Source organism: Mustela lutreola, chromosome 1, assembly GCF_030435805.1.
Source record: "Mustela lutreola isolate mMusLut2 chromosome 1, mMusLut2.pri, whole genome shotgun sequence".
NCBI classification, from domain to species: Eukaryota; Metazoa; Chordata; class Mammalia; order Carnivora; family Mustelidae; genus Mustela; species Mustela lutreola.
Genome location: NC_081290.1, coordinates 227,457,491 through 227,473,388, shown reverse-complemented (window position 1 = coordinate 227,473,388; position 15,898 = coordinate 227,457,491). Strand labels below are relative to the sequence as shown.

Genomic DNA, 15,898 nt, shown 5'->3' with positions numbered 1-15,898 from the left:
AGACTAAGGGAACGCCAGGCTGGGAACTCGAACCGCAGGGGGCACGGATCTAGCTTTCCCGAACACCTGCCACATACCAGACTTAGTGTCCTGGATGCTTTCCTCTGAAGCGTACCACTATCCCCATTTCACAGGTAAGAAAACTGAAGCTCAGGAGAGTGGAAGGATTAACCCGAAGTCGCACCCCAGGAAGTTGAATGAGGATTCCAGCCCACAGGCAGCCGGTCTGTAGGCTCATGCCTTTCTAGCACAGTGTATCCTGTAACAGCCCGTTCTGCCAGTTCTAATACTCAGCCTGTGTCCTCCAAAGGCAGTTTATACTTTACAAGGCACTTTGAGACATTATCTGTGCTGCTCAGTGCTCTGCGGGGCAAGTGTTCATCGTTGTCAGAAGAGAAACAAAGCTCAGGCACACAGAACGACTGGCGTCTAATCCCAGTGGCAGAGCTGGAAACCGTGTCTCGTCCTTCTGGTGCCTGCACCCCTGCCCATCAAGGCTATCCTGGCAGCCAGTCCCTAAGCTGCTGGGCCATTGGAACGAACTTGAGGGTTTCTGTATGTGAGAATTGGGGGGTGGTTTAGGTCCCAGAGGCTAATGCTTCTGGCAAGGAAAGTTCACTCATCACCCAATTCCTAAATGAATCCAGAGAGCTCCTGGACCCTGTCCAGAGATGGGATGGGGGAAAGAGAAGACTTACCTTTCCGGTCAGGTTTGAGGTTGCGGTTGACAGGGGGTGGCTGGATCTCACTCCCTCGGCTGGGGCCCCGGTGCATAGAAAGGGCTGCTGAGGGGTAGCCAAGGGCCTCAAAGTGGTGGGGTCCAGGGCTCATGGGGATGTAGACACTCTGGGAGTTATCGCCTGCTCGCTCCGTGGCCAGCAGGGTGGAGGACCCTGGATTCATGGGCACGTAGTTGTCCTCGGAATTGCTGCTCTCTGACCGGCCCACGGCAGTTTTCCCGGGCTGGGAGGGGGGGAGTGAAGAAACAGAGTGGTAACCAGTGAGAAGAAACAGGAAGGGAGGGGGAATCCGTATGCAAGGTGAGGAGAATTATGACTGAGTTGGCTGCCTTAGGAAGCTGACAGGCAGGCCCTGGGAAAACCAAGCAGGAAAGCACAGTCAGAGGCAGAAAGAAATGAGGTCTGTGGGTACCTTCTAGTTCCCACGATCTCCTGAGACCCACTTGTAATGTATAACAATCCTCTAGTACAAAACAGCCCTGGTGCCCGGGTGCACAAGGCTTTGTGGGGGCCTGCCCAGGCTGAGGGTGGCACAGGCCATGGACTGTATAGGTTTGTTCTAGGACCTGCCCTTCATCTCAGGTCCAGAATCCCCATCAGCAGGCTTGCATCTGAAGCCCGAGCAGGGCCAGGAGCCCGGAGAAACCTGGGCCCTAGCCAGTGAGGTCTGGGCCAGTGTGCTCCCCAGGGCCAGCTCTCAGGGTGACCGCCAGCGGCAGTCGGAGCTGCCACCAAGTTATACAGTGCAGTCACCCGGCTCCGACTCCTGCCCTGTCTGTCCACACAGACAAGCTGCTTCTGCTTCGGTTACCCAATTTTCATCATTTCAGTGGGCATACGCCAGGCCCCTCATTGGCTTGGAGAGCTGCGGTCAGCCCCCTGCAGGGGGCAGCCTGGGATTCTGCACTCAGACCCTAATTCTGCCACAAAGACTGCCTCTGAGCACACTGCCGCCCCCACCCTCCCACTCCCCAACCCATCCCCCATGCTGCAGCCCCTCTCCTGGATAGTGCGTCAGGGAAGAGCCTGCTGCCTCAGGTTCCCCATCCCAGAGACAGGGGCTTCTGCATTCTAGACCCGTCCTACTGACCTGGAGGGCGAGCCTTGTGATCTAGGTTCCTAAGTACACTCACTCCTGGCACACCAGATACCTGTACCTTACTTTCTGAAAACCCAACCCAGGCATCTGGGCGGAGACAAGAAAGCAGGCAGGGACCTAAGAGGGAGATGCCACCACTCCTGTGAGCTGTACTTTTTGCTCCCTGGGGTCTGACTTTACCCCACCAGTGTGGCCTGAGGACCCCTGGCTAACCCCCACTCACCAGGAAAGAACCGACTGCATCACTCATGGACTCGGCAGACCGGCCTGCACTCTCGCCACCGCGCTGCGGGTACTCGTAGGACTCACAGGAAGAAGCTAGAGAGAGGAAAGGAGACCCGTGTGCTAATACTTCCCCAGACCCTCCACAGTGCTGCTCCGGGTCTCGCTGATAACACCAGCAGATACCACTCTCAAACCCAAGTGATAAGCTATTCCGTCCCATCATTCCTCAGTTTAAAAACCCGACTTGGCGATCCAGCTGCGGTGTTGACACCTAGAGAGGATCCCTCCTTAACGACTCCTTCCCTCAGCTACACCCCTCTCCTCCACCCCCTACAGCATTCGACGCCTGTCCCGCTCGTCCCCGCCATCGCTTCTATGAGGATTATAGGAATAATGATCTTGGACTAATTTACAGATGTTGGTTTTATTTCTCCAACTGGATGGGAGCTCTCTGAAGGGTAGAGACGTGCTTCTGTGTATCAGTATCATTTCAATTCCAAAGCGCAAGGTGATTGATCAGGTAGTCGATGGACTGAAAGAGGACTGAGCCAAGACTCAGAAGCCCAGGTCTGAGTCCCATCTCTGTCCCCGAAGGACGCTGCAATCCTGAATATGTCTCCTGACTACCATAGGCGTCATGTGAGATGGGGACGCTGAGGCTTTCTCCCACCACACACTCAGGGTCACTCCGTGACTTAGACAACAGGATGGACAGAAGCAGGCTTTGCAAGCTATGTGGCATGATACAAAATGAAAGGAACTAATATTACTGTACTTTTTTTGTCAAACAGAGGACACTTATTCAGGATTGGAATATGCTCAGGGGAAATTAGTGACCATGAAATTTATACACTTAGAAGTCCAGACTTTCCCCAAAGAGGTTCATATGTGGCTTAGAAAATATTCAGTAGCTCAGAATTTGTGTTAATAGTCCACACAGGTTTGGCTGTGTCCTCTATATTTATTCGAACTGGTCCTCTATATTTATTTTTTTCCATCTTTGATTTATATTGAATCAAATACTGTGATTTGGTCTTCCAAACCCATAATAAGTTGTGTTGTGGTTAACCCAAACTGGTCCAGCTCCCTGAAGAGAAGAGGAACTGCTTAGGCAGGGTCAGCTACGCTCCTGCATGTCAGGCATCTGCCAATAGCCTCCGGGGCTGGAGGACCAGCCAGGAAGGGGTTTGGGTACAAGGTGCCTGAACCTGTGAGTTTCAGTGCCCTGGGTGGGCCTTACGTCTCCACAGCAGGGATAACCAAGGACTGGAAAATTACTGAGAACTCCCAAGCCACCTCCCTCCCCCCAGGGTCGTGGCTGGGGTTTTTACCAACCTCGGTGCAGTCGGCTGTTGTCCATGGCTGGGAGCGTGTTGCGCCTGGGGATGGTGGCTGCGGCAGAGATGGATCTGCTGCTTTCGCTGATTGGGGGTCTCTGCTGAGGGCTGCCCCATCGAGGTGTTTCTGCCTGGCTTGGCTTGGGAGGCCGGGGTGGGGGAGCGATGGCCGAGTCCCCGGGAGTGGCCACTGCCATGGCATTGTGGTTCTTGTCCAGTGTGAACGTCCTAGGGATCTGGTAGGCTGACAGCGGAGTGGCTGGCACGTCCATATTGTCCACGAGGAGGTCCCCGAACTCCCGACACAGGGTGTTGCTGGGCGTCTTGAAGGTATATACGTCCTCGTTATCGGTCTCAGAGCCCGTGAGGCTGCCCTTGGTGTGGCCGTGGGAGGCGAGGCTCCGGGGGAGGTCGTAGGTACTGTCTCTGAACTCCGTATTGTGCCGGCTTGGCTTGGGGAGGCTATAGAAACCGTGGACTTGACCACTGACCCCGTTGACACAGTGTCCGTTGCCCTGGGCAAGCTTCTGTACGGCTGTGTCGCTCCTCATGAGAAATGAGGCCCTCGTGCCCTGAGAGAAGCTGGCACTCCTAAAGGAGAGAGAAGAAGGGAGGGACGGGGCAGGCTAGAGGAGCCAGGACTGCCCACCCCGGAGGGAAGCTGGCATGTTCAGAGCCCGAGCTGACCGTCTGGTACACAGAAGAGGCCGAGGGACTGGCAGACCCGAGGCGTATCATGGTTTACCAGCTGTGTGCCTTGGCATGAGGCACATTCCTTTTCTGAGCTCTGGTTAATGCATTTGCAAAAATCGTGACTAAAAACACACGTGGAAGGTTGTTCAGATGTTAGACTCCAGTAGATCTAATACTCAGGCATGCGATCGATGTTACCTTTATTCACCCCCCCAGATGGCTGAGGTTAGCAGATGTCCCTCTTACCCCTCACCCCTCCAAATAAACACGGCAGTGATACCACCCGCCTGTTTGCATGGAAGGTGAAGGCTATGAGACAATGGAAAGAACCTTAAACTGCTGTCACATGCTAGCAAACAGGCCGTTTTACCCCAGTCTGTCTCCCCATAGTAAAACAAGTCTGCTAATGGCTGTGGAAGTTGTCAGTTATAAAGAACTGTTCAAATGCAAGCTATCAATTTATTTTCTAACAGGTATTATGGTCTGTTGAAAGGCATTCAGGGGGGAAATGGCTCTTTTCAGAAGACTAAAATTTTATAGGAAAAATGGTTTCCTGTTTGGGAACTACATTATAGATACAAAAAGTGTTGAGGATTATAGTTTTAAAATGGAGGTTTTTGGGAAATAAGGCAAGGCTGAATGGTAAAAAAGACCCAGGAGAGTGAAAGGATTTGTGTGAGCTCTATTACTGCCACGATCTCTGTGAGCCCCACTCGGCCCCCATCCAAAGGCACGGCCTGGAGGGTCTCAGAGGCTCTCCAGGGTTCATCTGGCTCTGAAGCTCCAGGAGCCACTGGCCTTATGAACATGGTTTTCAGGCCGGATTCTGTGTTGTGTGGAGGTGGGTGCTGGGGGAAAGTGGAAGGTGAGGTTCTGAGCAAGTAGGGGTCCGGGTATGTTCTATACCCTCTCACGTTATGATTCCTCCCAGGATTTCATACAATCACTGTTCTAGGACAGTCCTTTAGAACAGTGATTCTCAGCCTTCTGGAAGCTCTAAGTTTCTTCAAGAATCTGATTCAAGGTTCTTGGCACTTTTTACCAGCATGTCTTGCATACATACAAATTTGCACGCTACAGCTGGGGAGGGTGAGGCACTCACCCTGAGGCCAATCCGCTGGAAGCTTTGCCCTCTGCGAGCTCTTGAAGCTCCTGGGGAGCTTGTTATTTATGGATGTGGCCACCAGATGGTGATAGAAAATAGGGCCCAGTACTTTAGAAAGAGGAGAAACAGGTGTCTAGGCCAGGCTCTCTTGTAAACTGGCGTCCTTGACCATTGGGGAGTTCCATTTCACTCCTCTATAGGCCTCTGTGTTCCTACTCTTTCTCTTTTCCATTTCACACACACAGCCAAGCCCAACGCCACAGACTTGAATCATGGAACATCTAGCCCTTAGATAATGGAGTGCTTGGAACAAAGGATGCGGGAGCCAATGGTAGCTGTAAGACTGAGATCTGTTCATTTAACAAATGTTTACTGATGTCCTATTTCCCATGTGGGCTGGGCACAATGGATACACACATGCCTCTTACCCTGGGGGACATAGAGGTGGGAGGAGGGGACATGCATCCAAATCCCACCAACCAAGTGGGTGAGTACCCAGCTCTGGACAGAGTCATACGGACAACAACCGGTGGTGGTGCTACAGAATGTCAGGGGAGCCTTCTTCAAAGATCATACCTTTGAGTGAGTCTTGAAATTGGCCAGGCAAAAGGTAAGAGGAGGAGAAGGGTGTTCTAGTGAGAGGCACAAGGAACTAGAACAGCGTAGCAAGGGAAAGAAGTGCAGGCTGCTCGGGCTGCAGCAAGTGTGTTTGGAGGCAGGGCTGCGGTGACAGTGCAGGGACCAGGCTGGAGCTGCTGGGAACAGGGGAGCCCCTGGAAGGTTTTAAGGCAGGGTGGGGAGAACATCACAGGTGTCCTGGAGTAACCTTAAACATTGCTCCATGCTTCACATAATTTTATTTGAACCTTAACCTGATTCAGGAATGAACTCATCTTCTTCCTGGCTCTCCCATCTTGGGAATGCACCAGTCACTCAAGCCAGAAACCCAGGAGTTACCCCCCACCATTACAATTTTTCACTCAAGAACCCTATCCGTCCTACTGAATCCACCCCAGTTCATGTCCTCCTGGTTTTCCTTCCGCATAATGAAAGGGCTGGTAGCTAATCTCCTACCATCTGCCAGGACCTCTCAGACCCTCTCCATGTCCTCCAGACATTTACTTTCCTGACTTGCCAGCTTACACACTTCCAACACTGTGCCAGTGCCTTTAGGACTAAGCTGTATTCCAGCTCTAACACCTCTCCAATCTTCTTCTCTCTGTTCCCCTTCACTCTTGGATCTACTCAGTCCAACTTCCCTTATCCCCTGTGGGCCCCGGGCAGTTAAGCCTCTGGGCATGGATGTGTCGTTCATGCTGTCTCAAAGGCTTCCTACTGCAACCTGGCAAGCTCCTACCTCTATTTATCCCTCAAACTTGGCACAAATGGAAAAATTTAAAAAAAAAAAAAAAGATTTTACTTGAAAGAGAGAGAGAATGAGAATGAGTGGGGGGGAGGGGCAGAGGGAGAAGCAGACTCCCCGCTGAGAAGGGAGCCTGACCTGGGGCTGGATCCCAGGACCCTGAAATGGGGAACTGAGGTGCAGGCAGACAACGGACTGAGCCACCCAGGCTCCCTGGCCCAACTTTCTAAAGCTGTTTCTGACCATCCTCTAACTCCAGGCATAATCACTCACTCGCTCAACTCTGCTGGGAGCAGGTAGCAAGTGTTATCTGTTATGGGCCACTAGTGCAGGTCTCCTCCACCAGACCGCCATCTCCTCCAGGAAGGGAACTGTATCTTAGCTCTGTTCTCTCCTCTGCACCCGGACTAGTGCTGTCCCATGGAGAATGATGAATAAAGGCTTGTCGAATGGACTAGGAAGTTAACATATAAATAAATGAATACATGAAGAAGTGTTGGTGCCACCATCCCATTTCCTGAGCTTGGCCAACACCCTGGTCAGTGGGCTGAAGCCCTTCCCCTTCAGAACCCACCAGCTCCTGTTCCGCGGGGCATCCCGCCCTGGAGCTCCAGGGCTACTCACTCAGCCCTGGACGTGTCCCACCCGGTCTCCACTCCAGTCCTGGACCTGTCTTATTTGCCTTCCCCAGAATGCTTCTTTGAGGCAGAATTTCATGCAAAGTGCCACAAAAGGCCTTTTGGCTCTACAGAAGGGTGCCAGACCTCCTCCTCCTCCTCCTCTCCAGTTCAGTTACTTCTTCCTCCTGCTGCTGTGCACACGGGGCATCCCGCTGGACCCCCGCCAGCCTGGTGCTGCCCCAGCGGCTCCGGGTGGGTCTCACCACTTCCACCCATCCCTGCACTCCCGGGAGCGCATCCCTGCCCCAGCCTGGGGCCCAGCGTGGGGGTCCTTGCTGCCGATGTGCGGGGAGGGGTGGGCCACTGCTTCAAGGACCAGGTGAGAGGAGTTACACAAGGGAAACATGCTTGTGGGAAGCTGCATACCCGGACAGACAGATGGACGGCAACAGAACAGCTCCGTGCCAGCCCCTGGACTCTGCTCAAAGCCATTGCTATGGTGTGCCCCCTCTTTCGGCAGATCCTGAGGGGGGACTGTGAGTTTACTACCGTCATGTAAACTCTCTGTGAGACCTCCATCACCCTGAGGTCCTGAGCTGCTTTCCTGGGACAAACACTGGGAAGCGATGGATTTCTAGAGGCTTCCTTCCTGGGCTGACAGAGGGCTCCTGGAGGGAGCATGGTACTGGGTCGGGCACGTCCCCCACAAGACCATTCTGAGTCCCCCTCACAGTTCTGAGGATCGCTGTGACCCTTGCCTACCACACCAGAAAAACTGCGAATGGTCGAGCTGTGCAGGGAGATGCCGGAACACGTGTGTGCGGGAGCTTGCCGGCGGCAGAGGCAGAGCTGAGAGAGCGCACTCGGATCAGCCCGCAGCTCCCACCTCTGCTCCCATGCCCACTGCTGCTGGGGGGGCGAGTCCGTCACCTCTGCTGCCCCTCCAGGCTTCACACCCGCTCCCCTATCTTTTAGCAATGGTCTCCTAGTTTTCCTCACCACTTAATTTTGCAACAGTTCTTTGGCATTTTTCCATAAAATTTCACGTACCACAGGACACCATGATTTCACTGTTTTCCATCCTACTCCTAGGACCCCCATGATCAGGAGCCCAGTCTCACTTTTAATAGGTATGTTCCCATTTAAAGGAAGCGAGTGCACACATGGTCATACGTAAATTCACCACCACTTCGTTCTGTAACTGTCACTGGGGAGTTGAAGAGGTCATGTGGACCCTCCTTCTGCATTTAACTCATGCCACATGATCCTTCCCACGAGGGAAGAAAACTCATAAAATGCTGTCTCACAATCTCTAAGAGGTGAGGAGATCTTGGCACCTCAAACCCTTCCGGCAGCAAGTTCGAGCCGGCCTTCTCACTGCAGTTACAGAGCAAAGTTATAGAGATGAAACAATGGAAATGAAAAGTCGTATATTCTCTGCTTTTGGTCAGTCAAAGCCACCGAGTGAATGAGTCACAGGTCTTAGTTAGAAATGATTAATCAAAGGTAAGTTCTCCACTGCCACTTCTCATTTTACTTTTCACCCTTGGTGAACACTGCCGCAGGGTCTATAATGCACTCGCTCGGTCTGGAATCCCATCATTTCAAACTTGTATATCCCCCACCTCTCCACCCTTCCCAGAGACATGGCTTTCTGAGGCTTGTGCCTCACCACACTGTATCACCTGCTACAGATGGAAGAGCCTCCTGGAAACAGGAAAAGAGAAGGTCTAGAGTCTGTAATGAGGCCTTAAAGGCTGGAGGGCAAAAATAAATCCAGGGAAGACAGACAAAACAAAACAAAACAAAATCCACTTGTCTTGATGGTTTCAATTCAAAACTAACCTCGGGGATAGTTACTACTTTTGTTAAAAAAGATTTTATTAATTTATTTGACAGAGAGAGACAGTGAGAGAGGGCACCCAAGCAGGGGGAGTGGGAGAGGGAGAAGCCGACTTCCCACTGAGCAGGGAGCCCGACACCGGGCTCAAGACCAGGTCACTGGGATCATAACCTGTGCTGAAGGCACATCCAGGTGCCCCATTAAGTTACTACTTTGAGGAGTCACTTATTTTTGCTCAGTGGAAGAGCTAAATTTTGAGAACTGAAATCATTTTAGCGAATCCACATCTGGTACTTGAAGAAAGAATAACGGCTAAAACTGTAGTAAAAGATACATAATTTGTAAGGTACTTAATTTATTGTATAGGATGTCAGGTTCCCCCATAAATGAAAGAAGGAATAGAAAAAGGCTGGTTATGATTAGCCTCAGTAGATATCCTTTCGCTGTAGTAATCCACACAGACATACTTTGTCTCTGCTAGGCAGAGATGAATGAGCTGGTTCTTTCTCCCAAGTCCCCACTCGGAAGGAACCCTTTGAGGGGCGCCTGGCTGGCTCAGTCAGTGGAGCACGGAACTCTTGATCTTAGGGTTGTGAGCTCGAGTCGAGTGGAGATTACTTAAAAAAAAAAAAAAAAAAAAAAAAGATGTAATCCTATGAGGTTATTCCAGAGATCAAATGAGGTAACTAATGTGAGTGCACTTTGTAAACTGTAAAGCATTATTTTTTTCGAGAGCACCTAGTATGTAATGTGAATGTCAGAAGCAGGACAGCAGTATATCTGTCAACATTCAGCATTGACGGTCTTTTTTCTTTTACCCACATCTGTGGACATGAAGCAAAACTGCTTGGAGGAAAAAAAAAACCTGCTTGGAGGTTTTAACTGACTTTTCCCTGGCAATTCAGCATCTTTTCCTGTGCCATTTCTGTATCATTTTTTAGTGAAGCATCTATTCAAATCTTTTGCCCATTAAAAAAAATGAGTTGTCTTAAGTTGTAATAATGCTTTATATTTCCTAGAAATAAATCCTTTGTCAGATATATTTGTTTTGAGTATTTTTTCATATTTTGTGCCTCGACATTTTGTGGGGTCTTTCGAAGAAGAAAAGTTTTGATTTTGATTCAACCACTTCATCAATTTAGTTTCTTTTAGGATTCCCCTTTTTGTATTCTATGATGAAAATCTTTGCTTATATCAAGAACACAGAGGTATTTTTTTCTGCAAATTTCATACTATCAGATTTTACATTTAGGTCTTTGATGCATTTAACTTTTGAGTAGTATGGTATCAATGAGGTTTTATTTATTTATTTTTAAAATTCCTAAATGGAGGGGCGCCTGGGTGGCTCAGTGGGTTAAAGCCTCTGCTTTCGGCTCAGGTCATGATCCCAGGGTCCTGAGATCGAGCCCCACAGCGAGCTCTCTGCTCAGCAGGGAGCCTGCTTCCTCCTCTCTCTCTGTCTGCCTCTCTGCCTACTTGTGATCTCTGTCTGTCAAATAAATAAATAAATCTTTAAAAAAAAAAGTTCCTAAATGGACCTCCAGCTGTTCCAGCACCATTTGTTGAAGACTTTCATTTCCCTGTTGGCACCTTTGTCAACACATGTGTGCGCACACTAGCACGCGCGCACACACACACACACACACACACACGCGGTTCACTCTTCTGTTCTTGGCACTCTTTATTTGTACCTTTTCAACAATATAATACAGTCTTGAAGAAGACAAAGATTTGTTTGTTTTGCAAGTCTTGAAATCAGGTAGTATAAATCCTCTAACTTTGTTAAGTTCTTTAAAAAATCATTTTGGTTACTCTAAGTTGTTTGGAATTTCCTATCAACTTTAGAGTTAGCTTATCAATTTCTATGAAAACCTTCACTGGGATTTTTCCTTGGACTGTACTGGGGCCATAGATCAATTTGGGAAGAGGAGCCATTTAATAACACTGGGTCTTCCAATTCACAGCTATAGTGTATCACTCTCCTATTTAGCGCTTTAATTTCCCTCAGCAGTGTTTGATTTCAGTGACGAGGTCTTGCATATCTTTTTCATCCCTAAGTAGTCCATGATTTTTGGTACTATTACATAAGAATTTTTTAAAAAGTTTCATTTTCCAAGTGTTTCCTGCTAGTATGTAAAAATTATTTTGTACCTAATAATTCTTTACCCTGTGACCTTGCTAAATTCACTTCTTCATTCTGGTAGCTGTTTTCTAGATTCTTTAGAATTTTTATATAAACAATGAAGTTCCCTACAAACAGAGACATTGTTACATCTTCCTTTCTCATCTTTGTGCCTTTCACACTTTTTGTCTCCTTATTAGACAGGCTAGAATCTCTAGTACAATGTTGAACAGAAGCGGTAAGAACAGATATTCTGTCCTTATCCCCAGTATTATGAGAATATGCTTAATATTTCTCTGTTAGGTGAGATATTAGCTGTAGGTTATCCTTAGAAGTCTCCTATTAATTTGAAGAAGTTCTCCTCTCCAGTTCGTTAGGAACATTTTTACAAAGAGGCATTGAGTTTTGATGAATGCTTTATCTGCACCTACTAAGGTGATGAGTATATTATTTTTCTCCTTATTCTCTCTTTTTTAAAAAGAGATATGGGGGAGAGACTGAGAGAGAGAGAGAGGGGAGGGGGAGGGGCAGAGAGAGATGGAGAAAGAGAATCTAAAGTCGCTCCATGCGTATCACAGAGCCTGACCCCAGGCTTGATCTCACAATCCTGAGATCATGACCTTGTCTGAATTCAAGAGAAGGATGCTTGACTGATTGAGCCACCCAGGCACCCCTCCCCTTACTCTCTTGATGTAATGAATCACACTGGTTGGTTTCTTAATGTAAAATCAACCTTGCATTCCTGGGATGAACACTACTTTATCGTGAACTATTATCCCTAATGATGTATATACACAAGTATATTCCCTAATACATTTTTTTTTTTATTTGATAGACAGAGAGAGATCACAAGTAGGCAGAGAGGCAGGCAGAGAGAAGGAGGAAGCAGGCTCCCTGCTGAGCAGAGAGCTCGCTGTGGGGCTCGATCTCAGGACCCTGGGATCATGACCTGAGCCGAAAGCAGAGGCTTAAACCACTGAGCCACCCAGGCGCCCCTCCCTAATACATTTAAATTATCCCTAATACATACACATACACAAACACATTAAATATGTATTTTTAAGTTGGATTTGATTACTTTTTTTGGGGGGGGGGTAAAAGAAAGGATTTCTGCATCTATATCCACAGGGAATGTTGCCTTCCAATTTTCTTTCCTCTAATCTTTTTCAGGTTTTGGTAGTAGAGTTATTCTGGTCTCAAAAAAAAAAAAAAAAAAAAAAAAAAGATTTGTAAAAGGACTTCTCTCATGTTTCCTGAAAGAATATGGGTAATATTTGTGTTGCCCCATCTGATAGAATTCATAGAATTCACCAGTAGAACCACCCAGGGCTGGTGTTCTAGGTATTTACCCAAGAGAAATAAAGCAAATGTCTGCACCAAGATTTGTTAGTGGCTGTTTATGTACAAATGCATTTTAATTTTTAATAACTGAAAGTGGAAACAATCCAAGTGCCCATCAAACACAGGAATGGGCAAATAAATTGTGATATAAAGGTAAACTGAATTACTACTCAGCAATAAAAAGGAACAACTAATGATACATGTAAAAACATGGATGAGTCCCAAAAGCATTATGTTGCCTGAAAAAAATAAGGAAAAATAGTAAACACCATATAATTCCACTCAAGTAAAATTCTAGAACCTCTTCTAATTTAGTGACAGAAATATCCTCAGTGTTCCCTGAGGAATGAGGTAGAGGGAAACATGGATTACCAAGGGGCACAAGGAAACTTTATATGTATTGACATGGACTGTATTTCAATTACCCCTCAAAAATTGGGGGGAAAAAAGGTAAGTAAAAGTGTGGGGTGAGGGAGGTGGGGGGGATGCTAGAACTGAAAATTCAATTAAAAAATCATCCAAAATGAGCACAGAGAGGAAATAATATTTTTAAAACTGAGTATATCAGTGTCGTATGAGTCAGTCTCAAGCGGTCTCACGTGAAGAACAGAAGGAAAGCGGAGACGGAATGAGGCAGGAAAAAATTTGAAGAAGAAATATTGGTAGAAATTCTGCTCTACTGGATCAAAAAGAACAATAAATAGAATCAGAAAGTGAAAAATACACCTAGGAATATCATAGTCAAACTGCTGAAAAACAAAAAAAGTCAGCAAATAGAAGTCCAAACAGTCAAAATAATTTTGCAAACAAAGAACAAAGTGAAAGGTCTCAGACTTCCTGGTTTCAAAACTTATCATCACAAAGCTACAGTAATTAAATGTGTGGTATTGACACAAAGATAGACATAGAAGCCAATGGAATAGAATATAGAGCCCAGAAATAACCTTGAACTAATGATTTTCAGCACAGATGCTCAGCCCATTCGATGGGGAAACGACAATCTTTTCAACAAATGGTACTGGGAAAATTGATATCCATGTGCACAAAAATGAAGTTAGATCCTTATATCATATATAAAAAATTAACAAAAAACAGATCAAAGACCTAAACGTAAGAGTTAAAACTATAAACTCTGAGAAGAAAACACAGGAGGAAATCTTCCTGACAGTGGGTTTGGGAAATAAATAAATAAATAAATAAATTTATATGACACCAAAAGCACACACAACAAAAGTAAAAAGAGATACATTGGGTTGCATCAAAATATAAAACTGTGCGTCAGCAGAGTGAAAGGCAAACTATAGAATGGGGGAAATATCTCTAAATAAAATATCTGGCAAGGTCTTAATATCCAAATTATATAAAGAACTACTACCCAACAATAACCGAACAACCAGATTAAAAAAAAAGTAGGGGAGGGAGCAGAGGCCTACACAGACATTTCTCCAAAGATATACAAATAGCTAACAAACACATGAATAGATGCTGAACATCACTAATCATTACGGAAATGTAAATAACCCACAGTGTGGGGTGCCCACGTGGCTCAGTCAGTTAAGCGTCCAACTCCTGATTTCAGCTCAAGTCATGATCTCAGGGTTGTGAGAAGGAGTCCCGTGTCTGACTGTACTGGGTGTGGAGCCTGCTTGGGATTCTCTCTCCCCCTCTGCTCATCCCCCACTTCTATAAAAAAAAAAAAAAACCCAACCAACCAAACCCCAAACAAACAAACAAAAATCCGAAAAACTCCTCCCAAACCACAGTGAGATACCACCTCATAGCCATTAGGATAGCACTACCAAAAAATACCAAATGCTGGCCAGGATGTCGAGAAACTCACCCTTGTGCATGGTTGTTAAATGGCCCAGCCACCATGAGAAACAATAAGGCAGTTTCTCAAAAGATTGAAAACAGAATGACCAGAGTACCTGGCAATTCTACTTCTGGGTATATACCCCAAATAATTGAAAGCTGACTCCTTGAAGAGTATGTGCACACCCAGGTTCGCAGTAGCATTATTCACAACAACCAACAGGTGGAAACCACCAAGGTTATCTACTGATGGATGAAACAAACAAAATGTGGCATAAGCAGGCCATGAAGCAGGGTTCAGCTGTAAAAAGGAAGGATGTTCTGACACGTGCTCTAACATGGATGAACCTTACAGACAGTAACCTAAGTAAAAAAGCCACTCGCACAAAGACAAGGACTGTCTGGCTCCACTTATATGAGTTACCTAGAGAAGTCAAATTCATGCAGATGGTAGAAAGGAAGGTGTTGGGAAGTAGGGGAATGGGGAAACAGGGAGTTTTTAATGGGTGGGAGTTTCAGTTTGGCAAGATGAAAAGAGTTCATAACAACGTGAAAGTACTTAACACTATCTGACCTGAACACTTAAAGATAGCTCAGAGGATAAATTTTATGTTATTTCACCACAGTTTTTTTTAAGAGGAAAAAAAATATTTAGAAGAAGAAAGGTATATTACATATAGGATTCGAACAATAAAAATAATAGCTCACCTCTCAACAGAAACAATAAAGGGCAGAGGATTACAGAATGACATCCTATAAAATGCCAAAAGAAAATAAAACCATCATTCCAGAATTTTATATCCAGCAAGATATCTTCCCAAAATGAAGGGTAGGTACACCTGGGTGGCATGGATGGTTAAGCAACTGACTCTTGGTCTCCGCTCAGGTTGTGCTCTCAGGGTCGTGAGATCGAGTTCTGGGTTGGGCTCTGTGCTCAGTGGGGAATCTGCTTGAGACTCTCTCTCTGTCCCTCTCCCTCTGCCCGTGTCCCCCAGTGCATGCTCACTCTCTCTCAAATAAATAAATCTTTTAAAAAAGGAAGGTGAAATACAGATATTTTCAGATAAATGAAAACTGGGAAAAAATGTCACAAGGGGACTCATATGGTAAAAAAATGATGAAGGGAGCTCGTCACACTGAAGAGGAAACCAGGTGAAAACCCCACTAGGCAATATTTAATATTTGCTTTCAACAGTCACATATTATAGCGAACTGAGGCAGGAAAATTATGCAGATATTTACTATTTCTGCTGCTCTTTCCTCATTCCTGAAGGTTTGAGTTTCCTTCTGGTACTATTTTCCTTCAATGTGAAGAACTTCCATATCACTTCTTTAAATCAGATCTCTCGGAAATTTTCTTGATTTCCTCTCATTTGGAAAGCTCTTGATTTTGTTTTCATTCCTAAAGGATAATTCTTCAGGATATAAACTTAGGGGTTTTTCTTTTCTTTCCATTCATTTTTATGAAATATTGTTATAATACAGGCTTTTACATTTACATTTAAATTTAAAAATTTAAGATTGGAAGATGTTGCTTCCAACATCTAGGTTATGTTGGGTTTGGCATCTATGCTTTCGCTTGAAAACTGGTTACATTT

The 15,898-nt window shown here is 46.4% G+C and overlaps 1 protein-coding gene across 1 annotated transcript in view; it reads right to left on the bottom strand.

Moving 5' to 3' along the window:
• GAB2 (GRB2 associated binding protein 2) overlaps positions 1-15,898 on the bottom strand; it is a 189,283-nt gene that overhangs the window by 6,607 nt on the left and 166,778 nt on the right. Inside the window, exons 4-6 of the mRNA XM_059187936.1 lie at positions 3,400-3,992; positions 2,063-2,157; positions 699-963 (exon numbers count right to left, since the gene is read on the bottom strand). Of these exons, the coding sequence (XP_059043919.1) occupies positions 699-963; positions 2,063-2,157; positions 3,400-3,992 (953 nt within the window). The remainder of the gene's footprint in view (positions 1-698; positions 964-2,062; positions 2,158-3,399; positions 3,993-15,898) is intronic.